This window comes from Pseudophryne corroboree, chromosome 1, assembly GCF_028390025.1.
Source record: "Pseudophryne corroboree isolate aPseCor3 chromosome 1, aPseCor3.hap2, whole genome shotgun sequence".
NCBI classification, from domain to species: domain Eukaryota; kingdom Metazoa; phylum Chordata; class Amphibia; order Anura; family Myobatrachidae; genus Pseudophryne; species Pseudophryne corroboree.
Genome location: NC_086444.1, coordinates 525,848,904 through 525,876,757, shown reverse-complemented (window position 1 = coordinate 525,876,757; position 27,854 = coordinate 525,848,904). Strand labels below are relative to the sequence as shown.

The following is a 27,854-nucleotide window of genomic DNA, read 5'->3' as shown; positions in this document are numbered from 1 at the left end:
GTGTAACTTCTGAGCGTTTGCTTAAGTTATAGTTTGCTGCGGCTCTTGCAGCAAGATAGATGGTTTATTTAGGTTCCCCAAGATTGGATGTAGCTCTAGTTTTGACACCCAGATGTCACGGTATTATTTTCCAATAGACACCATGTTTTTTAACAGCTCATTATTATTGTTGCATTGTGCTTTTTTAACTGCCTATAGTGGTTGGCGGGTACATAAATTAAGCCGGGTACACACTGAGTGACTTCAGCCTAAAAAATAAACGATCGTGATTATTTTTAGTCTTATATCGTCCAGTGTGTACAGCGGTAATACTGGTAAATGATGAACGATGCGCGCTCCCACACGTCATTCAGTGATCACCAATATTAAGCTGACATGCAGCTCAACCTGTCAATGTCGTGCTGAGCTGCATGTCCTGGAATGCTGGCGGTGACGTCATTATCGTTATATCGTTCAATGACATAGTCATTCATCGCCGGCATTTCAGGATCGCCTAGTGTGTACTCAGCTTTACTGTAATATCTAATTCCCAATGTTAGTTTTGATTATTTGATTACTGCAAATAACACTGTTGATCCACATTCTGTGGTATTTACATTTTTCCACTGTTGTGCTGTCTATTGTCCTTACCCTTCTCTCTTATTTCTTCCCTTTGTTTTGAGTGTCACAGTTCTCTACACCAACCTAACACTATGCTGTACCACTCACTGACTTAGGATCAGAATATATTTATCACCTTCAACGCATTTTCCCATTCCTCACCCTATGGTTACTTTATTTTCCTAAATACCCTTGGGTTAAACTCTGACAACGTTTCAAGGTTAGAGAGATATCAAGTAGCATACCAGGGAAATGGCTCATTCAAGACAAATGAGGTAGCAATTCCTTTTCATTCTTCTGTAACATTTAACCATGTACATAAAATAGAAGATAGGAGTGCCCACTATCTCATCCTACCTGGACAACTAGAGAGATCACCTTAGTCCAGAGGTTCCCAAACTGTGTGCCGTGGCTCCCTGGGGTGACTCGGGACACTTGCAGGGGTGCCCTGGGTTGGTGGTCCAGGATCAATTCAAATTATTCATGGTCAATATAATAGGCAAAACCAGTGCTGGTGGCTGCCAGTCATAAAATATGTGGCCAAACAGAAGCAAATCTTGTCCCTCACCACACAACTGACCCTAAGTATGACATATAAACGCGATCTACTTAATGTAATATTTCTTTCTAAATTTCTCAATAAGAAATTTTTGGCCTAGAGGTGCCGTGAAAAAAATTCTGATATTCTAAGGTGCCGTGATTCAAAAATGTTTGGAAACCACTGCCTTAATCTATTTATATGCACCTAACGCTAGACAAGTTCCTTTTCTCCGGAGAAATTTTTTAAAGCTATCCAAAATATCAAATCCATTTAATCAGAATAGATGAATTTAGTTTCTGGCCCCAAACTAGACAAATTCCCAGTGTCTACGTCTACCGCTCATAGGGGCTGATTCAATTGATTTTGCACCCCTCCCGGGCATCTTTAGCAATGGCAGTCTATTCAATTGTTGCTCCGATCAGACGGCCATTGCTAGTTAAGGCGCCTGTTAGCTCCATGTTTAGCCACGCAAAGAGGCTAAACCAGTCTAAAAAGCGTGGATGGGCACACAAAGTCCAGGTTGGGGCGCATTGGGCACCCAAACTACAGACTTAACACTTTTTTCTCACACCTCCAGTGGAGGGTGCTAATGGGCATCTATTGGAGCTTCAACTGTATAGCTCCGATAGACGCCCATTCCTTTAGACAAGCAGGTGGCTCGCGCCACAATTGAATCGGCCCATAGACCTAGTATGGCTTCCTCACCGTCATTATAGAATTTATTAAAAGAGAAAGACCTTTATGACGTTTGGCATACTCTCCCCTTCAATTAAATATAATATATATTTTTCCATATACACTTGTCATACAAAAATATTGATTTAATCTTGTTGGATAAGTGGATGCTTCAGCATACTCGAAAGTATCAGAATGTCCCTATGGTCTGGTCATGCTGCTGTCCCTATGGTCAGGTGGACCTGGGATGGAGTTAATTTTAGACCACCAGCTAGGCTTTAGCACTTTCCAGACCATTTATTGTCCTCTCCTGAAGCTATTCAGTCATTAACAGATGCTCTCACCACTAATCAAGCAAACAACTCCCCTCAGGACACTTCCAATTCTACTTACTGGTCTGCCCTTAAAGCTGTCCTTCGTGGAGTAGCTATTTAAACAGGCTCCCATCTCAAACAGCAGTAATTACATCAGAAATCCAAACTGGAACTATGTTTAGCAGAGGTTGAATCATTGCACAGAGCCCAACCCACTTGCATACTTAAGAGGGAGTTGATATCTATTTGAACCAACTTCAGAAGTTATTTTTAGTCTCAATAAAAAGTACCCTTTCAAAACTTTAACAAAAATTCTATAACTTGGGCAGCAAACTTGGCAGATTCCTATCTCCCATATTGCATATGTACCAAGCTAGGAACAGAATTAGATATACTACATTCCCTGAGGGTAAGAAATTGTTAAATCCAGCACACATAGTTAATGACTTTGGCAACTATTATACCTCACTGTATAATCTACACCTTGATAGCTCCACATTTCAGCAAACAGATGTTTCCATTTTTTTTTTTTTTACATGATCTACACCTTCGTAGACCAGATGCTGATGCTTTAACCTCTATTAAGGCCCTGTGGTCAGAATACGAAGTCCATGAATTTATCAAAGCCCTCCTGATGGGTAAGGCACTTGGTCCGGATGGGTTAACTAACTCCTTTTCTAACTATTTTGTGGTCCCCATGTCCCCTATAGTTGTTTCTGTGTTTAAGTGTACTTTCCAACAGATATGATTCCCTCCAGAGATTATTACCCTACTCAAAATAGGGAAAGATCCTATAACTAGTCAGAATTTACACCCAATTCCCTATACACCCTATTCTGTATGCTAAAATTATCGCAAACCACCTGTTCCTTTTACTTTCTAGGCTCATTTATCCAGATCAGGTGGACCCTGCTGGAGGTTGGCATGTATCAGATAAAACATGCTGGGTCTTTGATCTGAATGTACAGGTTAAAATGTCATTAGGAGTTCATTATTCTCTCTTTAGACTGCATGAAGACGTTTGATCGCCTTCACTGGTGCTCTCACTGAGGGGTATATTCAATTAGGGTCAGATCCATTCCAACACGCATTTGTCGGAATGGATCCGACAACACCTATTCAATCTCATCTCAATTCGACTTTTTCAAGTCGAAGTAGTGTGATAGGCGTAGAAGGAGAGCCATGAGAAAGGGAAGAGTGGTCAGAGAGGTAGGAGGACATGGGATGAGAGTAGCTCATTCTATGTTGAACATTGGATAGTGGCCCCCAGTTTCGGACTTTTTTTTTTTTTTTTTTTTTAAGATCCTGTACTTTTCTATGCTTTATGCCCCAGAGTACACATGACCTTAGGATTTATTGAATGTGTCATGAGTGGGGCTCAACAGGTCATAATATACAAATAAACTTTATCTTATTATTTGCTGGGACTTGTCAACTAAGTATCAAGCAACCAGCTACTTGTAACGCCAATGTTCCTACAAGATTCACTCTTTGAATTCATGCCTTACTGCTAGCACCATTAGGACTATTAAGATTCCCATGCCTTGTCATTAATTCACATTAACAAATGCATGTCATTCATTTCTCTCCTACCACCACGACCCAGTGTAATTTCGCACAGGCCTCTCATGAAATTCATTCTCTTTCTCCCCATACAGTACATTTGGCCCACATCCCATCTTTATGGGGTATATTCAATTGAAGTTGAAAAGTGCCGTCTGTCGAAAAGACAGCAGGATGTCACACAGCCGCGTCTACCCGGCTCCAGCAAGCTTGCTGGAGTTGGTTGAACACTGCCGTGAGAACGGGCTGCTGTGTGACATCCTTCTGCAGCGCTGCAGCGCTACTGTAGCACTGATCTCCTCTGGCTGCCCGCGGCTGTCCCCCGTGGCTCCCCCCACCCCCCCTCTCCTCCTCTGGGTTGCTCATCTCAATTTGACTTGAAAAAGTCGAATTAAGATGGGATAGAATAGGGGTTGTCGGATCCATTCCTGACAAATGCATGTCTTATACACAAGGGTCTGATTGTGGAAGGGGGGTCCTGTTCTTGGTATTCACACTATGCTGATGCCTCAGGTCATTCATGTGGGGCCGCCTTAATTAGCTCTGGAAGCAGTTGCGCATTATGTGAGGAAGACCAATTCTCCTGGCAACCTGCAGAGCAGAATCAACCTACAGCAACAGGCTGATAAATGCGCAAGGTAAGCCGACGACGGCAACTCGCATGTAACCGACTAACACAGAGGTTGTGAACACAGCACAGTAAGAATGAGGCACTATTATTAATTATATTTAATGTTTACCAGGAGTTGTGTATTAGGTAAGAAGCAGCTGGGAGAGAGACGCATGAATTACTGGGTAAGGGACTATTTTAATTTTTATTTACTTTTAGTTCAGATGTTCCCGTGAGGCAGTAAACAGATTTACACTGACAGTCAGAAGTAATTGGTCTGCCATTTTGGAGTTGCAACGTCTGCTATGTTCTCTATACTGTACAAGTAAACAGGCTCACAGATTTACACAAGAAATGTGCTTTCAAAGAAAACTCAAATGAGTCATGTTCACTTACAACCCTATCTCAGGAGCACAGCCTAGCAATGACAGAGTAGACATGACTTCATACTTAGCACATGGAAGTGATGAGCCAAAACAACAGATCGGATTACCAGGCACTGCTGTCTTACCATTGCACACTGTCGTCAGTGACAATTAAAAATACAGTACATAAAACATGTTATAATCACACAGAAATTATCTCTGTTCCAAGTAAGAATGCAAAATATTTAAAACAAATAACTACGGTAATGGTGTGTACACACGGTGAGATTTTTTCTTAAGATTTTGAATTTATAGTCAAAATCGTAAGAAAAATTAGTGCAGATCGCAAAGTGAAAGTCACCTTGCGATCCCGATGCGCGGTCCCGCCAGGTCGGCATCGCAAGAAAATATAGACTGTACAGGCAAGTCAATCCTTGCTAGATCGGTGTACTATCTATAGTTCATACTGCAAGTAGCTAGATAGCCCAAATCTCACATAAGCCAAAATCGTAAGCACACATAGGGGTATATGCAATTGCGGTCGAATTCCGGCTGAAATTCGACCGTTTCTGGATTCGACACAATTCTACAGTCTAATCCCCGCCGCCGGGACCCGAATTCGACATATTCAATAAAAACGGATTTGACAGTCCCGCTGTCGAAAAACGGACCAATTGACGATAGTGTGCGTCCTGGATTCGACTTCATGGACGGCACAAAAGTGTTCAAAAAAACCCTAAAAAAATTTGCATGGGGTCCCCCTTCCTAAGCATAACCAGCCTCGGGCTCTTTGAGCCGGTCCTGGTTGTAAAAATACGGGGGGGGGGGGGGGGGGGGAATGACAGGGGATCCCCCGTATTTTAACCACCAGCACCGGGCTCTGCGCCTGGTGCCAAAAATACGGGGGACAAAAGACGTAGGGGTCCCCCGTATTTTTAACACCAGCACCGGGCTCCACTAGCTAGAGAGATAATGCCACAGCCGGGGGACACTTTTATACCGGTCCCTGCGGCCGTAGCATTAAATCCCCAACTAGTCACCTCTGGCCTGGGGTGAAGCCCGAGGCTGTCCCCCCTATCCAAGGGCGGCGGATGGGAGGCTGATAGCCAAGTCTCAAAAAAAAGAATATTGTTTTTCGTAGCAGAACTACAAGTCCCAGCAAAGCTCCCTGCAAGCTGGTACTTAAAGAACCACAAGTACCAGCATGCGGGGGGGAAACGGGCCCGCTGGTACCTGTAGTTCTACTACAAAAAAAATACCCAAATAAAAACAGTACACACACACACACCGTGACAGTATAACTTTATTACATACATGCACACTGACATACTTACCTATGTTGACACGAGGCTCAGTCCCCTTCTCCACGTAGAATCCACGGGATACCTGTAAATAAAATTATACTCACAACAATCTAGTGTAGATCGGTCCTCTTCAGAGTTTGTAATCCACGTACTTGGCAAAATAAAAAAACGGAAACCACGGACTGACAGAGGTCCCATGTTTACACATGGGACTCCTTTCCCCGACTGCCAGGACCTCCTGTGACTGCTGTCAAAGAGGGTCCTTCAGCCAATCAGGGAGCGCCACGCATAGGTGCTCCATTATATTTAATGGTGGGAACTTTGCGGTCAGCGGTTGACCGCGAGTAACCTCAACCGCTGACCGCAAAGTTCCCACCATTGAATATAAAATGCGCTCCATTGTATCTGTAGTGCGCCACCTGACAGCTCAGACGCGCACAGCCAATCAGGAGAGTGCCACAACGTGGCGCTCCCTGATTGGCTGAAGGGACCCTCTTTGACAGCAGTCACAGGAGGTCCCGGCAGTCGGGGAAAGGATTCCCATGTGTAAACATGAGACCCCTGTCAGTCCGTGGTTTCCGTTTTTTTATTTTGCCAAGTACGTGGATTACAAACTCTGAAGAGGACCGATCTACACCGGATTGTTGAGAGTATAATTTTATTTACAGGTATCCCGTGGATTCTACGTGGAGAAGGGGACCGAGCCTCGTGTCAACATAAGTATGTGTGTATGTCAGTGTGCATGTATGTAATAAAGTTGTACTGTCACGGTGTGTGTGTACTGTTTTTATTTGGGTATTTTTTTTTGTAGTAGAACTACAGGTACCAGCGGGCCCCTTCCCCCCCCCCCCCCGCATGCTAGTACTTGTGGTTCTCCAAGTACCAGCTAGCGGGGGAGGCTTGCTGGGACTTTAGTTCTGCTACAAGACACAATATATATTTTTTTGAGACTTGGCTATCAGCCTCCCATCCGCCGCCCTTGGATGGGGGGGGGGGGGGGGGGGGGGGACAGCCTCGGGCTTCACCCCTGGCCCTTGGGTGGCTGGAGGGGGGGGATCCCTTGATTTAAGGGGTCCCCACTCCTCCAGGTTACCCCGGCCAGGGGTGACTAGTTGGGGATTTAATGCCACGGCCGCAGGGACCGGTATAAAAGTGTCCCCCGGCCGTGGCATTATCTCTCTAGCTAGTGGAGCCCGGTGCTGGTGTTAAAAATACGGGGGACCCCTACGTCTTTTGTCCCCCGTATTTTTGGCACCAGGCGCAGAGCCCGGTGCTGGTTGTTAAAATACGGCGGATCCCCTGTCATTTTCCCCCCCGTATTTTTACAACCAGGACCGGCTCAAAGAGCCCGAGGCTCGTTATGCTTAGGAGGGGGGGACCCCATGCAATTTTTTTCAGGAATTTTAACCCATTCCTACCCCTTCCCACTGAAAAACATGCACTGATCTCTCCATATTATTTTAGTCAGTAAAAAAAAATATATATATATTCTTTTAAAAAATATATTAAATAATACTTTTGGCTCCTAAATAGACAAACCAAGTAGATAATACCTTCTAATATAAATAGATATGCTGTTAGCAATCAAAAAAACATGTTTTAAAAAAAAAAATATTAGATCACGACAGCAAAATGAGACGGAATGAAATTGACGAAATGACTGTCGAAAAGCACTGTTGTCAAATCGACATTCTTCAATTGAATATACTTTTGTCGAAAAGCCGCATTTTTACCATTGCAGACATGTCGAATTTGAGAAGTCGAATTGCAAAAAGTCGAATCTGAAACGGCAGGTTTTTTGTCGAAAAGTACTGTATTGCATTGTCGAATCCAATTAGACAGGTTTTTTTGTCGAAAATGCCCCGTTTTTCGACATTTGCGGCAATTCGACCACAATTGCATATACCCCATAATCCAAATCTCAAGAAAAGTTAGTCAAAATCTGTGGTGCTGGGCTCCAGGGAGTTCAGGGGAAATCGCAAAGTCAAAATCGAACATATGACAGAATCTCACATTGGGGTCGATTCTATTCGGCAACTTAAGAATAGCGTCGGAAATTTGCTCCCGACGCTATTCAATTCAGCTCCAGTTAAGTCGGCGATGTCCCGTTCTCGCCGACTTAACAGGTAGTTTTGTCGGGAGAACGGGCATTCTCCGACTTAACTACCCGCGGTGATGCTGATTCCCGACAGAATACGCCTCGTGCCGGCCGCGAGGCAGCACTTTTGTCGGGTTTCTTCTCTCATCCGCCGGGGATGAGAGAGGAATTCTCGACAATTGCGGGTCACTAGCAGCTGAATTGAATAGCGTCGGGAGCTAATTCCCGGCGCTATTCTTAAGTTGCCGAATAGAATCGACCCCATTGGGGTCAATTCTATTCGGCAACTAAAGAATAGCGCCGGGAATTAGCTCCCGACGCTATTCAATTCAGCTAAAGTTAAGTCGGCGATGTCCCGTTCTCGCCGACTTAACAGGTAGTTTTGTCGGGAGAACGGGCATTCTCCGACTTAACTACCCGGCGCGTAGCTGATTCCCGACAGAATCAGCCTCGCGCCGGCCGCGAGGCAGCACTTCTGTCGGGTTTATTCTCTCATCCCCCGGGGATGAGAGAAGAATTCCCGACAATTGCGGGCAACTAGTAGCAGAATTGAATAGCGTCGGGAGCTAATTCCCGGCGCTATTCTTTAGTTGCCGAATAGAATTGACCCCATTGTGTACACACCATAAGATAGTTGTCAAGTTTAACATGTACATAAGACAGGGTGAAAAAAAAAGTAAACAAATAAATAAACATGCATCTTTTATGTTTAACTAGCTTTTTTTTTTTTGCATTACTGTTTTAATGAAAAAAAATGTAATCATTTGTTAGAAACCTTGATCAACCATGTTTTAATGTTTTCGAGCATTAATGTTATTAGGCTTTGATCAGATTTTTTTAAATCCCTCAATAAAACATTTTTTTTTTTTTTACAGTTTATTACTCCTATTACATGTCAATAGAGCAGGGCCCTCTTCCCTCATGTGCCTTTCCATCTCTTACTTAACTGACAATTTCCCCCCCCCCCCCCCCCCCCCACAAAAAAAAAAAATGCTCAGAAATTGTCGGGTTTTTTTTAGGAGTGCATTAGGTGAAGAACATGCATTCAACCTTATCCAACATGATTTTTTTATATTTGAAAAAAAACATCTAATTCAAACATCAGTCATCACCTTCCGGTCCCTCCGAGAGTTGAAGCTGTGGGAAGTTTCATTAAACATTTTTACCAAAAACACTAGTTTTTTTAGTATACAGGTTGAGTATCCCATATCCAAAGATTCCGAAATACAAAATTTTTTGAGTGAGAGTAAGATAGTGAAACATTTGTTTTCTGATGGCTCATTGTACACAAACTTTGTTTAATACACAAAGTTATTAAAAATATTGTATTTAATGACATTCAGCCTGTATGTATAAGGTGTATATGGAACATAAATGCATTCTGTGCTTAGACATGGGCCCCATCGCCAGGATATCTCATTATGGTATGCAATTATTCTAAAACACGGAATAATCCGATATCCAAAATACGTCTGGTCCCAAGCATTTTGGATATGGGATACTCAACCTGTAAATAGGCTTTTTTTAAGAAGCCACGGTACCATGCCAGTAGTCACAACATAATAAAATAGCTGTGTTTGTTTCATTTTTTTTAAGAAAAAAAACATTTGGTTTAGACCAGGTATGTCCAACTTAAAATCCCAATCTTGCCGAATAATCAAAGTCTAAGTCTTGTGTGGGCCGCAAGTAAAGAGAAAATTCTTATATGCAATTTCGAAACGTTTATTAGAAAAAGTAACAAAGTACAGTATAGTCAGATGTCAAGTACTGGGAAGAAAACAACTGTAACAGTGTGAGCTGGGGGTTGTGTTATTCCCCCTCATATATCACTGTGCATGGCATGCGCAGCAGATCCGCACACGGACATTTCCCCATTTCTATCACTAACTTCTCGTGCAGGTGCAGGTAAATGCTGCCCGATCGGAGATAAGCTCCGAACACGGCAGACGGGCCAACAGTAACTCATCCGGTGGTGGCGGCCCGCTTTCCATTGTTTAAAAAAAAAAAGGAAACTTGGGCCGCGAGTTTGACATGTTCGGTTTAGACAGAGGTGGATTAAATCAGCCAACCCTGATATATGAATTATGTTTCCCCAGACACACTCTTCCACAAAAGGTCTGTCAAAGGGTATGGGACTCAGGGTCGACATTGTCTAGGTCGACAGCCATTAGGTCAACACCTATTGGCAGACACTAGAAATAAATCGACATGAACAAGGTAGACATGAAAAAAGGTCGACATGAGTTTTTCATGGGTTTTTTGGTGTCGTTTGCTTCGTAAAGTGACCGGGAACCCCAATTAGTGCACCGTGTCCCCTCGTATGGCGAGCGAGCTTCAGGCAAGTTACCGTTCCCAATTGTAGTCCACGTGGATCGTAAAGTATGAAAACGTTTTGGTTTTTTTAAAAGAAAAAAATTGGAAACCCTCATGTCGACCTTTTTGCATGTCGACCTATTTCTAGTAACGACCTATTCACTGTCGACCCAGAGTCCGGATACCCCATAAAATACCTGCAGTTATGAGTAGCTCAGCAAAATATATGGATTAAACTTTTATTACTTCAGCTAGTAGAACCAGCATGTATTTCTGTCCTTTGACCAACAAATTCTACAAATACATAACACCCTACATGATGATATTGTGTCCCGATTTTATTCGTATGGAGTAGCAGATCAAATTTAGAAGAACAATAGCAAAAATGTAATGGGTACCCCTGGGCGGTGACTGGGAGGTAACAGGGACTATAAAGCAGCATGGAGATGCTACGTCTTATGGGAGGGTCACAGGCATGTGGAAGAAAACAGCTGTGCACACAGACGCTGAGCTGCTTATATAGACGTCCATATTCAGATGGAGAACTGTACATGCCATAGGGTTGGTGCAAATATTGATGCTGCGACTGATGCAATCAGTCTGCAGGCGCACTAATTGGTATTTTACAGTCTATGGATGGCGACAATGGGCGTCTTGGTGCTTGAACATTCAGATGCACCAGGGAAGATCTTGTAAGATGTGACTATAATAATAAAAAATAATAAACAGGCTGTATCGGTGTCGTACTCAGAATCAGCCCATATATGTATTTCCAATCTCCAGGAATTTGAGATTTGGAACATGAACATAGTAGGGCAGATATTGTGCGTTTGCTGGGTCAGTAGCTCAATTAATTTTACAGACAGTGTTATAAGATGGCACCATGCACCTACTGTCAGTCCAACTAATTTTATAAAATCCAAGGCTCTGGGTAATATAGCAGCTGTTACACTAGCAAGGAAGGATATATACAGTAATCAGCGTTCTTAAAGAAATAGGAATACAAAAAAAAAAAAAACTACTCTACATTGTGCAACACTTTACTTTTGCAGATACAATCTTCAACATTTGCCAGATCCATTCTACATAGACATGTGTCTCTGTAATGGCAGTGCTATATAGAACACTATGCACAAGAGGATTAAATGCTGCAAACCCAGTGCCAAATAACTCATGGCCACTACAGTAGAGAAAAAAGGGCTGCACATAGAGGGTAATCCAACTGAGGGCGGGAAAGTGAAAAATCACCACGGTGCGGGATAGCTGCTGGGTTTTGCTATTCAATTAGAGGGCATAAAATAATTTTGGGGGGAAGGTTTTACTGTTCGTTTGTTTTTTGCACCTCCAGAGCAAGTCCGATTTTTCCTAAGATTGCTATCTTTAGCAAAAATCAGCAGTACTTGCTCAGTCAGACCGGTGGCACACATTGAGGACTAATTAAGCAATTAGTCTGTAACTACTAACCTCCCGAAGAGGCATCTTCTCCTCCAGCAGCAGCGGTGAGTGTAGTAATGTATGTGAGGGTGTGTGTTAGTAATTATGAGTGAGTAAGTGAGTGAGTGCGTGAGACTGAGTGTGTGGACCAAAACACTGCCCCCCCAGGAAACAGCAGCTGGAAGAACTACACCTCCCAGCAGCCCCCTCCCCAGTGCAAAGATGCAGCACCTGGAGCCACGGAGGCCACCGGATAGGTAAACATATATTATTATTTTTTTCACGCGTGGCAGGGTTTTCAGAGCTCAATGATAGGTACTTTGTGCATGACCCATTTTGCACATGTGCAGGACACGTTCTACGCATGCACAAATGGATCCTGCGATGCTGGAAGAAGTACGACAACAGACTGTCAGTGATTGATAGTCTGGTGCCATTTGGGGGCCGCAATGGCATCCATTTATGAAAACATTTATGGGGAGGCCAGGATCTCCGTTGTCTTACAAGGATCTGCGATGGGGAGCTCACAAGCCGTCTGATGATGAAGCAGCAGCGATGCTACTCCGTTAACATCAGAATTAGCCCTATTATGTGAAAATTTGCACATCGTTTGCAGAACATGTATTTCATTTGGAAACATTGCTTACCAACATTGGTCATAACCAAGTAAAATTTATTTACACACCTATAGTATACAAAATATGTATTTGACACCTGCCATTATACATAACACCCTCCTTTTATATTCACAGCACTGAGGTCATGGCTTCAATTCCCACCATGGTCCTAACTGTGTGGAGTTTGTATATTCTCCTCGCACTTGCGTGGGTTTCCTCCAGGTACTCCGGTTTCCGGTATCTGGTAGGTTAATTGGCTCCCAACAAAAAAAAATGAAACCTAGAGTGAATGTGCGTGTACATGTGGTAGGGAATATAGATTGTAAGCTCCACTGGGGCAAGGACTGATGTGAATGGCCAAATATTCTCTGTAAAGCGCTGAGGAATAGGTGTGCGCTATATAAATAACTGGTAATAATAATAAATATTTTAGTTTTAGGGCTAGACGCGTCATTGCTTGGAGAGGGATAAAATGTAAAGAGAAAAAGTACCAGTCAGTCCGTTCTTAACTGTCATTTTTGAAACAGTCTGAAACATGAAAGTTAGGAGCTGATTGGCTGCAACTTTCTCTCTCTCCAAGCGATGACGCATCTAGCCCATAAAGTGACAGATTTTACATTTCAAATTTGCTGGAGGCACCCAAATACAAGGCTCTAACATCTCACTGTAGGCAAATTATGGATCAAAGTGTTATGTATAAAACAACTCCAGCACTACGATCAATTGATCTATAATTTGAATGATGCCACTTATCATTCAAAATAACTACCAACCACGTTTGTTTCTGTTATTATATTACAGGTGTTGCTTATGTGATCAATATGTCTATAATGTCCTGCATTCTTTTTCTGTATTATGTTAAGTCAGCCAGAGTAGTAATGCACCTTTCACTTTCTCAATTACCAGGGGCTACCCCAGTCCTTAGGTACCCTGCAATATGTGGCTCCAGCATATCTGCAAAATCAGCAAAAGCAAGGAGACATATTACAGTACCAAACAAAAAGGTATGCTTATAAAAATAATATCACTGTGCAAATCCACCTGCCAACATTTAAGAATTGTACATAAGGACATAAATAATATACACAGTTAATATTACACAACACAGGCAATATTAAACATAGCTTGGACAAGAAGGTATGCTCAGCAGGTTAAACCCTTTTTTGCCAAGTCCTGACCACCCCCATCTTGTCACACAAGGCCACTAACAAAACTGGATCAACATACACATCGTCACTTCGCTAGGAAAACTATTTTGCACAAACATTGTAGTGGCTCTTGTATTCACACTAAGCCAAACAAGTAAAACCCAAATAGGAAAACTCCACATATACTAACAAAACAACATTGCCCCCTTTGTGAAACAGCAAATAATGACCAGTGGTTAGAATATTAGCTACTTTACAAAGTACATTGAACAGAAAATATTATTAAATCATTCTGACCTGCACCAATTGACATAGTCCTATGAGCATATGATTGTTACACTTGTGGTTTAGCTGCCATGACATACCCTGAATATTATTCACGACAAAAATCAAGTGAAGCTAGTATAGGATAAGCCACTGTTTAAACCTACAATAGTATTCCATGCCATCATATAATATTACAGTAGCTGTCACACACTGTGATAGTGTGCCACACAAACAGATAGAACATGTAGGAGATACACAGAGGTAGGTTACTTCTATCTGCACAGTACATCCAGCATTAGCTCCCTCACTAGGACAAGCAGGCAGGGGAAACCAGGGTCACCAACAAACACGTTACTAATAGGACACTTTGCTGATGGGCAGCTGCATCAGAGAGCATCACACCTATAGCAAGCAGAGCGTGGCGCACTACAGCTCCCAGCTTTACTCGATTATATTACGTTGAGCAATACTACAGCTTTGATCATGCAGCAAGACCATAATACGAACACCTAGTACCCAGGATTAGAGAGAGGGCTGTTACTATGCCAGGGAGAGAGAGCACTACACCTGGGGCTGCCAGCACTTGGCAGCTATGATGTGTGACAGGAAAGAGGGGGGCAGCCAGCGGGGCACCACACCTGGCAGGGGGTATAGGGTTACTCACTTTGCTGTGCCATACACTGAGCTGGGTGGGAGACAGCACTGCCATTAACAGGCGCTGCGGGTCCGGTTGGATGTGGAAAGGACTCTCCAGGCTCTTTAGAGGACACAGCAGCCGCTTGGGCCAGCCGCTGAGGAAATACATAGCGGCCCGTTAGTGCGCAGACATCACTCCCCGTTACACCGCAGCTGCAGCGCCGGCGGCCAGCGGTATGTACCGGAAGTAGCAGAAAGAATAGCCACCACCGTACTGTGTAACCCTGCAATGCACTTCCCTGCATGGACCCGCCCATCGCGCCTCGCCAAGCCAATAGACGCACGGAACAGGAAAAGCCAATAGCAGCGCGGCTATCTCAGTCAGATGGAAACCCGACTGATGCCTGAGAGTTGAAAGCAGAAGTGACGTCACTGCGTGGCATACACCTATACGGTAGCGTCTAGTTTACCTTCGTGCAGAGGACCTTTGGCAGGGGACTTGGAGAGCCCGGAGATCGAGCAACTGGCAGTGGCAACTGTTGTTGTTGTTGTTGTTGCTGTATGTATATAACGGGCTGTGGTGAGGGGCTGCTGCTGCGGTGATTTGCCTCTGCAGTGATAGCAGAGGTAATCATTTCTAATGTTATCACTACAGAAATGAATGGACAGAAAAAATATGGGGGAAAAATTAGTACTTATGTGGGAAATCCCAGCCTGTCACCATCTAATAATCTCCACGATATAGGTAGGGAGCTCCCCAATTTATGATCACAATAGCATCCCCCCCCATAGATTTCGATGGGGTCTGGTGTAAAGTGAGGGTTATGAAGTGTTGCGAAAGTAACACCATGTTCAAATGGCAATGGCATTAGCCATTGTAGCCTGTAGGCTGCGCACCACAACATGTACTGTGAGAGGGATATAAAGGATTGATATTTGAATGGATTGGCTTTGATTTGCCGGCGGTTGGGATGCCGACAGCATACCGACTACGGCTTCCTGGAGATCGTAATTCCAACAGGGGAAGGTTAGTATACCTATCTCCCTCCCGCAGACTAACCCTAACCCTCAGTAGTGGTGCCTAAACCTAACCCTCCTGGGGGGTAAGGGGGTGCCCGTGCACAGAGCCGGCCCTAACCAATATGATGCCCTAGGCAAGATTTTGGCTGGTGCCCCCTAGCATCACCACTAGTTCCGCCTCTGACAGTGCACCCCTTTCCCAGCACCATCACCCCTCACCCTCAGTCCTTATATTGAGCTTCCTACCCCCCTATATTTTAAATAAGAACAGTCGATGCACAGCCCATAAAGCGGTGTGTTTTTGCTGGCAAGGGGCATGGCCACACATTAGTACCCCCAATTCAAGTTACGCCACACAGTACTACGACTTTATTAACATTTCTCTATCGTCCTAGTGGATGCTGGGGTTCCTGAAAGGACCATGGGGAATAGCGGCTCCGCAGGAGACAGGGCACAAAAGTAAAGCTTTACGATCAGGTGGTGTGCACTGGCTCCTCCCCCTATGACCCTCCTCCAAGCCTCAGTTAGATTTTTGTGCCCGGCCGAGAAGGGTGCAATCTAGGTGGCTCTCCTAAAGAGCTGCTTAGAAAAGTTTAGCTTAGGTTTTTTATTTTACAGTGAGTCCTGCTGGCAACAGGATCACTGCAACGAGGGACTTAGGGGAGAAGAAGTGAACTCACCTGCGTGCAGGATGGATTGGCTTCTTTGGCTACTGGACATTAGCTCCAGAGGGACGATCACAGGTACAGCCTGGATGGTCACCGGAGCCTCGCCGCCGGCCCCCTTGCAGATGCTGAAACGAGAAGAGGTCCAGAATCGGCGGCAGAAGACTCCTCAGTCTTCTAAAGGTAGCGCACAGCACTGCAGCTGTGCGCCATTTTCCTCTCAGCACACTTCACACGGCAGTCACTGAGGGTGCAGGGCGCTGGGAGGGGGGCGCCCTGGGAGGCAAATGACAACCTAATTTGGCTAAAAATACCTCACATATAGCCTCCGGGGGCTATATGGAGATATTTAACCCCTGCCAGAATCCACTAAAGAGCGGGAGACGAGCCCGCCGAAAAAGGGGCGGGGCCTATCTCCTCAGCACACAGCGCCATTTTCCTTACACAGCTCCGCTGGTCAGGACGGCTCCCAGGCTCTCCCCTGCACTGCACTACAGAAACAGGGTAAAAAAGAGAGGGGGGGGCAAAATTGTGGCAAAAAATATATTATTAAAGCAGCTATACAGGGAGCACTTATTATAAGGCTATCCCTGTCATATATAGCGCTTTTGGTGTGTGCTGGCAAACTCTCCCTCTGTCTCCCCAAAGGGCTAGTGGGGTCCTGTCTTCGTTAAGAGCATTCCCTGTGTGTCTGCTGTGTGTCGGTACGTGTGTGTCGACATGTATGAGGACGATATTGGTGTGGAGGCGGAGCAATTGCCAAATATGGGGATGTCACCTCCTAGGGGGTCGACACCAGAATGGATGCCTTTATTTATGGAATTACGGGATAGTGTCAACACGCTAAAGCAGTCGTTTGACGACATGAGACGGCCGGACAATCAATTAGTTCCTGTCCAGGCGCCTCAAACACCGTCAGGGGCTGTAAAACGCCCTTTGCCTCAGTCGGTCGACACAGACCCAGACACAGGCACTGATTCTAGTGGTGACGGTGACGAATCAACCGTATTTTCCAGTAGGGCCACACGTTATATGATTTTGGCAATGAAGGAGGCGTTACATATAGCTGATACTACAGGTACCACTAAACAGGGTATTATGTGGGGTGTGAAAAAACTACCTATAGTTTTTCCTGAATCAGAAGAATTAAATGAGGTGTGTGATCAAGCGTGGGTTGCCCCCGATAAAAAAATGCTAATTTCAAAGAAGTTATTGGCTTTATACCCTTTCCCGCCAGAGGTTAGGGCGCGCTGGGAAACACCTCCTAGGGTGGACAAGGCGCTCACACGCTTATCAAAACAAGTGGCGTTACCCTCTCCTGAGACGGCCGCACTTAAAGATCCAGCAGATAGGAGGATGGAAAATATCCAAAAAAGTATATACACACATACAGGTGTTATACTACGACCAGCTATAGCGACAGCCTGGATGTGCAGTGCTGGGGTAACTTGGTCAGAGTCCCTGATTGAAAATATTGATACCCTGGATAGGGACAATGTTTTACTGTCTTTAGAGCAAATAAAGGATGCATTTCTTTATATGCGTGATGCACAGAGGGATATCTGCACACTGGCATCACGGGTAAGTGCTATGTCCATTTCGGCCAGAAGAAGTTTATGGACGCGACAGTGGTCAGGCGATGCGGACTCAAAACGGCATATGGAAGTTTTGCCGTATAAAGGGGAGGAGTTATTTGGAGTCGGTCTATCGGATTTGGTGGCCACGGCTACAGCCGGGAAATCCACCTTTTTACCTCAAGTCACTCCCCAACAGAAAAAGACACCGACTTTTCAACCGCAGCCCTTTCGTTCCTTTAAAAACAAGAGAGCAAAGGGATATTCATATCTGCCACGAGGCAGGGGAAGGGGGAAGAGACAGCAACAGGCAGCTCCTTCCCAGGAACAGAAGCCCTCCCCCGCTTCTACAAAAGCCTCAGCATGACGCTGGGGCTTCTCAAGCGGACTCGGGGGCGGTGGGGGGTCGTCTCAAGAATTTCAGCGCGCAGTGGGCTCACTCGCAGGTAGATCCCTGGATCCTGCAGATAATATCTCAGGGGTACAGGTTAGAACTAGAGACGAATCCACCTCGCCGTTTCCTGAAGTCTGCTTTACCAACGTCCCCCTCCGACAGGGTGACGGTCTTGGAAGCCATTCACAAGCTGTACTCTCAGCAGGTGATAGTCAAGGTACCTCTTTTACAACAAGGAAAGGGGTATTATTCCACTCTATTTGTGGTACCGAAGCCGGATGGCTCGGTAAGACCTATTCTAAATCTGAAGTCCTTGAACCTGTACATAAAGAAGTTCAAGTTCAAGATGGAGTCACTCAGAGCAGTGATAGCGAACCTAGAAGAAGGGGACTTTATGGTATCCTTGGACATCAAGGATGCGTATCTCCACGTTCCAATTTACCCCTCACACCAGGGGTACCTCAGGTTCGTCGTACAGAACTGTCACTATCAGTTTCAGACGCTGCCGTTCGGATTGTCCACGGCACCTCGGGTCTTTACCAAGGTAATGGCCGAGATGATGATTCTTCTTCGAAGAAAAGGCGTATTAATTATCCCATACTTGGACGATCTCCTAATAAGGGCAAGGTCCAGAGAACAGCTAGAGATGGGATTAGCACTGTCTCAAGAAGTGCTAAAACAGCACGGGTGGATTCTGAATATTCCAAAATCCCAGTTAATTCCGACAACACGTCTGTTGTTCCTAGGGATGATTCTGGACACGGTTCAGAAAAAGGTTTTTCTCCCGGAGGAAAAAGCCAAGGAGTTATCCGAGCTTGTCAGGAACCTCCTAAAACCAGGAAAGGTGTCTGTACATCACTGCACAAGAGTCCTGGGAAAAATGGTGGCTTCTTACGAAGCAATTCCATTCGGCAGATTCCACGCAAGAATTTTCCAGAGGGATCTGTTGGACAAATGGTCAGGGTCGCATCTTCAGATGCACCAGCGGATAACCCTGTCTCCAAGGACAAGGGTATCTCTTCTGTGGTGGTTACAGAGTGCTCATCTATTGGAGGGCCGCAGATTCGGCATACAAGATTGGATCCTGGTGACCACGGACGCCAGCCTGAGAGGCTGGGGAGCAGTCACACAAGGAAGAAACTTCCAGGGAGTGTGGACGAGCCTGGAAACGTCTCTTCACATAAACATTCTGGAACTAAGAGCAATCTACAATGCTCTAAGCCAGGCAGAACCTCTGCTTCAGGGAAAGCCGGTGTTGATCCAGTCGGACAACATCACGGCAGTCGCCCATGTGAACAGACAGGGCGGCACAAGAAGCAGGAGTGCAATGGCAGAAGCTGCAAGGATTCTTCGCTGGGCGGAAAATCATGTGATAGCACTGTCAGCAGTGTTCATCCCGGGAGTGGACAACTGGGAAGCAGACTTCCTCAGCAGACACGACCTTCACCCGGGAGAGTGGGGACTTCATCCAGAAGTTTTCCACATGCTGGTAACCCGTTGGGAAAGACCAATGGTGGACATGATGGCGTCTCGCCTCAACAAAAAACTGGACAGGTATTGCGCCAGGTCAAGAGATCCGCAGGCAATAGCTGTGGACGCGCTGGTAACGCCTTGGGTGTACCAGTCGGTATATGTGTTTCCTCCTCTGCCTCTCATACCAAAAGTATTGAGAATTATACGGCAAAGAGGCGTAAGAACGATACTAGTGGTTCCGGATTGGCCAAGAAGAACTTGGTACCCGGAACTTCAAGAGATGATCACTGAAGATCCGTGGCCTCTACCTCTGAGAAGGGACTTGCTTCAGCAGGGTCCCTGTCTGTTTCAAGACTTACCGCGGCTGCGTTTGACGGCATGGCGGTTGAACGCCGGATCCTAAAGGAAAAAGGCATGCCGGAAGAAGTCATTCCTACTTTGATTAAAGCACGGAAGGAAGTAACCGCGCAACATTATCACCGCATTTGGCGAAAATATGTTGCGTGGTGCGAGGATCGGAGTGCTCCGACGGAGGAATTTCAACTGGGTCGATTCCTACATTTCCTGCAATCAGGATTGTCTATGGGTCTCAAATTGGGATCTATTAAGGTTCAAATTTCGGCCCTGTCGATTTTCTTCCAGAAAGAATTGGCTTCAGTTCCTGAAGTCCAGACTTTTGTTAAGGGAGTGCTGCATATACAGCCTCCTGTGGTGCCCCCAGTGGCACCGTGGGATCTCAATGTTGTTTTGGACTTTCTCAAATCTCATTGGTTTGAACCACTAAATAATGTGGATTTGAAATATCTCACATGGAAAGTGACCATGCTACTAGCCCTGGCTTCGGCCAGGAGAGTGTCAGAACTGGCAGCTTTATCTTACAAAAGCCCATATCTGATTTTCCATTCGGACAGGGCAGAACTGCGGACTTGTCCGCATTTTCTCCCTAAGGTGGTGTCAGCATTTCATCTGAACCAGCCTATTGTAGTGCCTGCGGCTACAAGTGACTTGGAGGACTCCAAGTTACTGGATGTTGTCAGAGCATTGAAAATATATATTGCAAGGACAGCTGGAGTCAGAAAATCTGACTCGTTGTTTATATTGTATGCACCCAACAAGATGGGTGCTCCTGCGTCTAAGCAGACGATTGCTCGTTGGATCTGTAGCACAATCCAACTTGCACACTCTGTGGCAGGCCTGCCACAGCCTAAATCTGTAAAGGCCCACTCCACAAGGAAGGTGGGCTCATCTTGGGCGGCTGCCCGAGGGGTCTCGGCATTACAACTTTGCCGAGCAGCTACGTGGTCAGGGGAGAACACGTTTGTAAAATTTTACAAATTTGATACTCTGGCTAAGGAGGACCTGGAGTTCTCTCATTCGGTGCTGCAGAGTCATCCGCACTCTCCCGCCCGTTTGGGAGCTTTGGTATAATCCCCATGGTCCTTTCAGGAACCCCAGCATCCACTAGGACGATAGAGAAAATAAGAATTTACTTACCGATAATTCTATTTCTCGGAGTCCGTAGTGGATGCTGGGCGCCCATCCCAAGTGCGGATTATCTGCAATACTTGTACATAGTTATTGTTAACTAATTCGGGTTATTGTTGTAGGGAGCCATCTTTTAGAGGCTCTTCTGTTATCATACTGTTAACTGGGTTTATATCACAGGTTGTACGGTGTGATTGGTGTGGCTGGTATGAGTCTTACCCGGGATTCATAAATCCTTCCTTATTGTGTACGCTCGTCCGGGCACAGTACCTAACTGAGGCTTGGAGGAGGGTCATAGGGGGAGGAGCCAGTGCACACCACCTGATCGTAAAGCTTTACTTTTGTGCCCTGTCTCCTGCGGAGCCGCTATTCCCCATGGTCCTTTCAGGAACCCCAGCATCCACTACGGACTCCGAGAAATAGAATTATCGGTAAGTAAATTCTTATTTTTATCATGCGATAGTGTCCCTAATTCACGTTACATCACACAGTAGTACCACTAGACCTTATATACATTACTCCTCACAGTAGTGCCCCTTATTCACATTATACCACACTGAATTGCTCTTTATTCACATTAGACCACACAGTAGTGCCCTTTTCATACATTACGCCACACAGTAGAGCACCTTATACACATAATGCCACACATTAGTAATGCATTTATACACATAATACCACACAGTTATGCCCCTTACACATATGACACACATTATTAATGTCCTTGTAAACATAATGCGCCTTACACATTATGACAACCTTTATTAATGCCCTTATACACATAATGTCCCTTACACATATGCCGCACATTATTAATGCCCTTATACACATAATGACACACATAATGCCCCTTACACATATGCCGCACATTATTAATGCACTTATACACATAATGATATACATAATATCCCTTACACATATGCCGCACATTATTAATGCCCTTATACACATAATGACACACATAGTGCCCCTTACACATATGCCGCACATTATTAATGCCCTTATACACATAATGGCACACATAGTGCCCCTTACACATTTGCTGCACATTATTAATGCATTTTTACATGACACACATAATGCCCCTTACACATATGCCGAACACTACTGCACAACCAGCCCACTCACACACAGCATTCACACAGCCGCTAACACAGTGACCTCTGCCTCTGCTTGGATACAGATTTGTCCTCATAAATCTTGCCTCAATGCTAATGTCGGGCGACTTTTCTTGATAAAAATGCATCTTATTTGCATTGCTATGTGGCTAGGATGCACAAGCAGCTTCTGCTGAGTAAAATGATATGCAGCATGCCTATATACTGTGTGAGACTGTGGCTGTATCTGCATATGAAATGCTACACACAGAATATAGGCATGCTGCATATCATTTTAATCAGCAGAAGCTGCTGATGCCCCTAGACATACCAAATGCCCTAGGCATTTGCCTAGTTTGCCTATGCCTAGGGCCGGCTCTGCCCGTGCACAACCCCCGCAGTCCAAACCTACATACATGCACCGGTCCTAAGTTCCACTGGCTTGTCGTTCGACATCCTGGCTGATCGGATTCCGGCGACGGGATGGTGAACCTAATCGGTATGCCGGTGTCGGGATTCTGACAGCTAGGATCCTGACCGGATCCTGTCCCAATAACATGTTCTCCAAATGTATTCCTTCACCAATGACTGCATCACTAAATACCACTACAGCATAGGGATGGACGTCAAAACTTTTGATGCAATGGTCACTAACCAGCAAAAGAATTTGCTGGAAAAAATATTCATATGATTTGTGCTTGAACAAAAATTCCAATTTGCGCATACACAAAAGCAACACATTCCTGTTGTAAACATTGTTGTTGTTCCTGTTGTAAAGCAGCTGATTTCAGCTATATTTTACCATCAGATGGCCCTCAAATCCACACCATTTGATGGCAGCTACCATCGCGAACTCGCCATTGAATGGTCAAAACACTAATATCAGAATAAAAACAGAATATCAAAATAAAAACATTGATGGTTATGAACCATGGCAAACCGATGTCCATCCCAACTACATCATCACTATGGGAGTCCACCCAATGTTTTTGACACATGGACTTCATCAGGGGTGTCCATGCGATGAAACATGGGTGGCCTCCCACAGAAGTGGAAACTTTGTTGCGTCTTAAAAAATAAAGGGTAATGCTAAACTGCCTCTCACCTCTGCAGCTTGCTTCTCTGTCTCACTATCCTGCTCATAATACTGTTCAAACTCATCATTGTGATTTACAAAGGCTTAAACTACGCCCTGTCTCCTTACATCGCTTAACCTAATTTCTCTCTAAACTCCCACCTGCCATCTCCGCTCTTCCTGACCAGAGCCTCACCTTGAGCAACTAATCATGTTCTCAAGGAGCGTCTTGTCCTCTGGAACTCAAAAGACATGCCTCTATTAAAGTATACCAGCCCTCCTTATAACTCAATACTTTTCTCATCTACCCTTCCATATATCCTCCCCAGTTCACCTCTAATACCATTTTCAGATAAAAAGCGGTCCTGGCTGAGACCCTTTTTAGACAGGCGGCTAGACTCGGCTTATTCCTGGGTCGGCACTTGGAGATGAGATCATCTCCAAGCATCGGCTCTTCAGATGCTGTAAAACGGTACTGGTTCAGATCAACCCAGGTTACCCATTTACACTGTGATTTCCCTGGGTCCTTCCCGTGAAAAATCCTGCTCGCTAGCATGGTTGGATACCTGGGTTGAGCAGTTTTCACGCACAAAAATTCTGGGTTGATGCACGCTAACATGCAATGGCCCAGATTTATCAAGCCTTGTTGAATGATGAATTGCACTGTGTTAAAGTACCAACCAGTCAGAGCCTAACTTATATGCCACAGGCTGACAGTAAGTAGCTGATTGGCTGGTACTTTATCACCGTGCAACTTATCACTCCCCAAGGCTTGCTAAATCTGGGCCAGTAACCCTGGTTTTTCATGTCAGTGGAAAAGGGGTATAACTGTTCACCGCTTCCTCTTATTATGTCAGCTGTTAAGACAGGGCCCTCTTCCCTTTTGTTCTTTCTGGCACACTGCTCCACACCCTTGTCTCATTCATCACTTCAGTGACCCCGACTTTCTTCATCCATACGTAGGTGCTTCCCACCAGCCACTCCTGGTAGTCTCAGCTAGATGAGCTACCCTTGCTTTATCTGTTCTACCCAGTTCTGTGGCGTTACGTTACTATTTAACATTTATGGTATAGTCTACTGCTGTGTATTCTACTGTACTTGTGCTCTGATATAATTTTTCTATGTTTGTAATGTACAGCATAATAGCACTCATACACTTTTTGTGGTTCATTACAAATAAAAATTAATTCAAAAAGTGGAGATGCGATTCTTCAGTGCTACTTTCATGTAACAATGTGAAAAATCATAGTTGCAACTGCTTTGCATTTGACTGAATAACGCCCTTTGACTTTGGTTCACTATGCTCTATCTGCCCAGTTGAAGGAACCTAAAATCAATTTTTGGTTAAAATGTTTCCACTAGTCTTATTCACAGCTTAAGATGGTGCTTGTTCAGGCCTCAGTGACACCTGAATTAGTAAGATTAATGAAGTTTAACATAGCTGGCAGAATCTAACATTACAGATGATGTTATATTTCTTTACCTAGGCAGACAGAGAATGGAGTACCAATACCCATAGGGTCCAATCTTTCATGTCAAACCATTATGAATTATTGAATGTAATCAACATCGAAGGCAGATTACAACCTCTGCAAAGTGTCTTTATTGACTTCCGGTTCCGACTGCTCCATGTGAGGAAGCAGCGTTAAGGAGCTCCGTTTACAAAGCTAATTATTAACGATTTCAAGGCTTCTGTGCCTATCCTACTCAGCCAGTGACATCCTAACACCTTCCTTACCGGACCGGCAGCGTAATTTGAACTGGCTGTCTCAGAGGTAATGAGCTTTGCCGTCACGGGGGTTCCGCCAGCACTGCCGCTCATTGCGCCCTGCTCTCTCCCTTGAACGTTTCCTCCTCAGCCCATAGTGCTCACGAAAGGCCGGTGAAGCACCCGGGGCTTCTTCACTGCAGCTCCACACCACCAGGAGCCTCTTCTCAGCACCTGACCGCTGCTCCCCTGTTTCTATGCAGCCTTAATGGGGGAGAGCCGCGGCCGCCATCTTGTCAAGTGACTCAGCTCTCACAGCCGCTCCCAGGTCCCTGCACGACTCTCTTGCAGGTACTCCTGCCACCACACACAGTTGTCTTGATCAGAGCAGCTCCTGCTATACCTCACCTGAAGCCCCACACCACCCTATCCCAACTTATCCCTGCTCCTGATTCTCAATAAGTCAGTCTGGCACCACACATCTCGCAGAGCCAGCCAAATACTCTTGCTCACTCCAGTCACTCCAAATCTAACTTGTTAAACTAGAAGCATCTTATTCTTTTGCACAATTTTTTAAAAATACATAAGTATGCCAATAAATCAAGTAAATTAATGTAAAATCTTCTTAAAAGGTACTCATACTCCCTCCATCATTCATCCATTAAAAAAGAAAGAAGGTAATCTCACTACCTCTAACCAGCAGATAGCCTCTGTTTTGAAAGTCTTCTATGAATCTCTGTATTCATCCCCTGTTTCGGATAGGTACACTGCCCTTGAATTATGGTCAGATCTTCCGATACCGCAATTATCGAGTATAGATGGTAAGTCTTTGGTTGCTGATATATCCCAGCAGGAAGTTTCACTTGTGATTTCACGCCTCAAACTAGGCAAAGCCCCAGGCCCAGACGGCTTCACTCCCGAAATTTATAAATTAATGGCTTCGGACGTATCTCTGGTATTAGAGAGAGTTTATAACGCCCTCTTAACATCGGGCCAAATGCCAACTTATTTCAACACAGATTCTGCTGAAACTTGGCAGCGACCTGTCTGATCCCGGGTCATACCGCCCAATATCGCTTCTTAATAATGATTATAAAATTCTCACTAAGATACTGGCGGACAGACTGAAACTTATTCTACCAGCCTTAATACACTGGGATCAGACAGGTTTCATCTCAGGAAGGAATCCAGTAACAAATATTTGCAGAGTCCTAGCTACAATATATGATTCTCAGTGCACTGTGTCGGACACTCCCAGAGCAATATTATCATTAGACGCCGAAAAGGCTTTCGACATGGTGCACTGGTATCATCTCTTTGACACCATGTACCATATTGCTATTCCTACTAAATTTATTTCTATACTTAAAACTCTACATAAGGACTCTGCTTCGAGAATTATATGTAATGGGTCGATGTCAGACCCCCTCTCTATACAGCAAATTTGGAAAAAGAGAGGAATCTGTATTGTTGATGCATGTAAGAAGAAAAACTTGTATCGAATAAAAATATAACCTTTATTATGATGTAATTAAAAATAGAATATAATAGATTATCCCAGACTACAGTGAAACATAGAGGTTAAAATCACAAGGACTAACATATATGTGAATGTAAAAAGATTGAAAATTGTGAATGAAGAGTTAAAAAAACGTGTCCATGTGTTTTATAGTTTATTCCACTCGGTAACAATCTGTATTTTAATATTATCAATAACTGAGCCAACTATTTATTAGAATTGTAATCTTACTTTCAACAAAATCTGAGTGTATGTAGTATTTTGTAATCATACACCACCTACTTGTTAGTAGGTACCTTACAGGAGAGCATCCATTATCAATAGGCTACAAGTAAAGGTAAGTATATTCATAATGATTGAGCTTCGGTTGGAAAATTTCTTCAGCTGTAATCCTTGTTATCCAAAGATATGCAGTATCCTGTGGTCATACACCAACTTCTCATTAATAGGTCCCTCACAGTAGAGCATCCATTATCAAGAGGCTATGAGCAAAGGTAAGTGCAATTATAATAATCGGACACCAATTGATAGATATTAGTAGATACCTCTCAGGAGAGCATCCATTATCCAGAGGCTATAAACAAAGGTAAGTATGGTTACACTAATCGGACTCCAATTGGAAGATTCTTATAGATGTTGGTACCGTGCATACATAATCCCAATCTAAATTCAATTGCATTCATGAAGATTTTAAAGTATTGAAATGCCTCGCACCCACTTATTGTACCTTTGGAGAAATACTCCTTTTCATTAGGCTGAGAGTGTGGGTTGGTATATTTTTCAGGGTATAATAACCCTATCTTTATACGGTAACCACCATATAGATATTGTTGCAGTATATAGTCATCCAAAATAGGTTCTAGGATTTGAATAGAGTCATAAATACGTACACCCAGATATAAGTGTCAGTAAAAATATAGTGTGACCGAAGTGGTTTGTTTTTTGTGGAGAAATTGCAAATTTATATTTTAGTTATATGTTTTACGTTGCACACATGCAACTGCTTAATGTTCAACAGTCGGTCTCATATTGTGCAGGTAAATTAATAATTAATGTTATCACATGTGGCATTACTCTCCGTTAATACCAGCAACAATGCCTATGGGGATTTTTATTACCCATTAATTATATTCATTGTGTTATAATCCCCTGTTCAATTGCCTGGGGCCCCCCTTTGCTGCAACGTTAGACTCAATAGTTCATATATATCTTGAACATATCGGATGGAGTGTCATTGTCACAACTGAGGGCTGAGGCTGACCTGGGGAAGCCTTAGATGTAGGGGCTGATGTGTAGGTGAACCAGGGAGGTAGTATTGGGTTCCTTGACATACATGAGCTCTAGTACCAGTTGCCCGTA

The 27,854-nt window shown here is 44.4% G+C and overlaps 1 protein-coding gene and 1 long non-coding RNA gene across 4 annotated transcripts in view; one reads left to right on the top strand and one right to left on the bottom strand.

Annotated features, from left to right (window-relative positions):
- RIC1 (RIC1 homolog, RAB6A GEF complex partner 1) overlaps positions 1-14,815 on the bottom strand; it is a 268,206-nt gene extending 253,391 nt beyond the window's left edge. For 2 of the 3 annotated variants that reach the window (XM_063913985.1, XM_063913986.1), the window contains exon 1: positions 14,514-14,815. In XM_063913985.1, coding sequence (XP_063770055.1) covers positions 14,514-14,654 — 141 coding nt within the window. In that variant the 5' untranslated portion in view covers positions 14,655-14,815. The remainder of the gene's footprint in view (positions 1-14,513) is intronic. The other variant, XM_063913984.1, reaches the window with a different exon arrangement.
- Positions 14,816-14,938: 123 nt separating this feature from the next.
- Positions 14,939-26,496, top strand: LOC134913708 (uncharacterized). The gene is made up of 2 exons (XR_010177369.1): positions 14,939-15,112; positions 24,756-26,496. It is a non-coding gene; the product is annotated as an uncharacterized LOC134913708 (long non-coding RNA).
- The last annotated feature ends 1,358 nt before the right edge of the window (positions 26,497-27,854 follow it).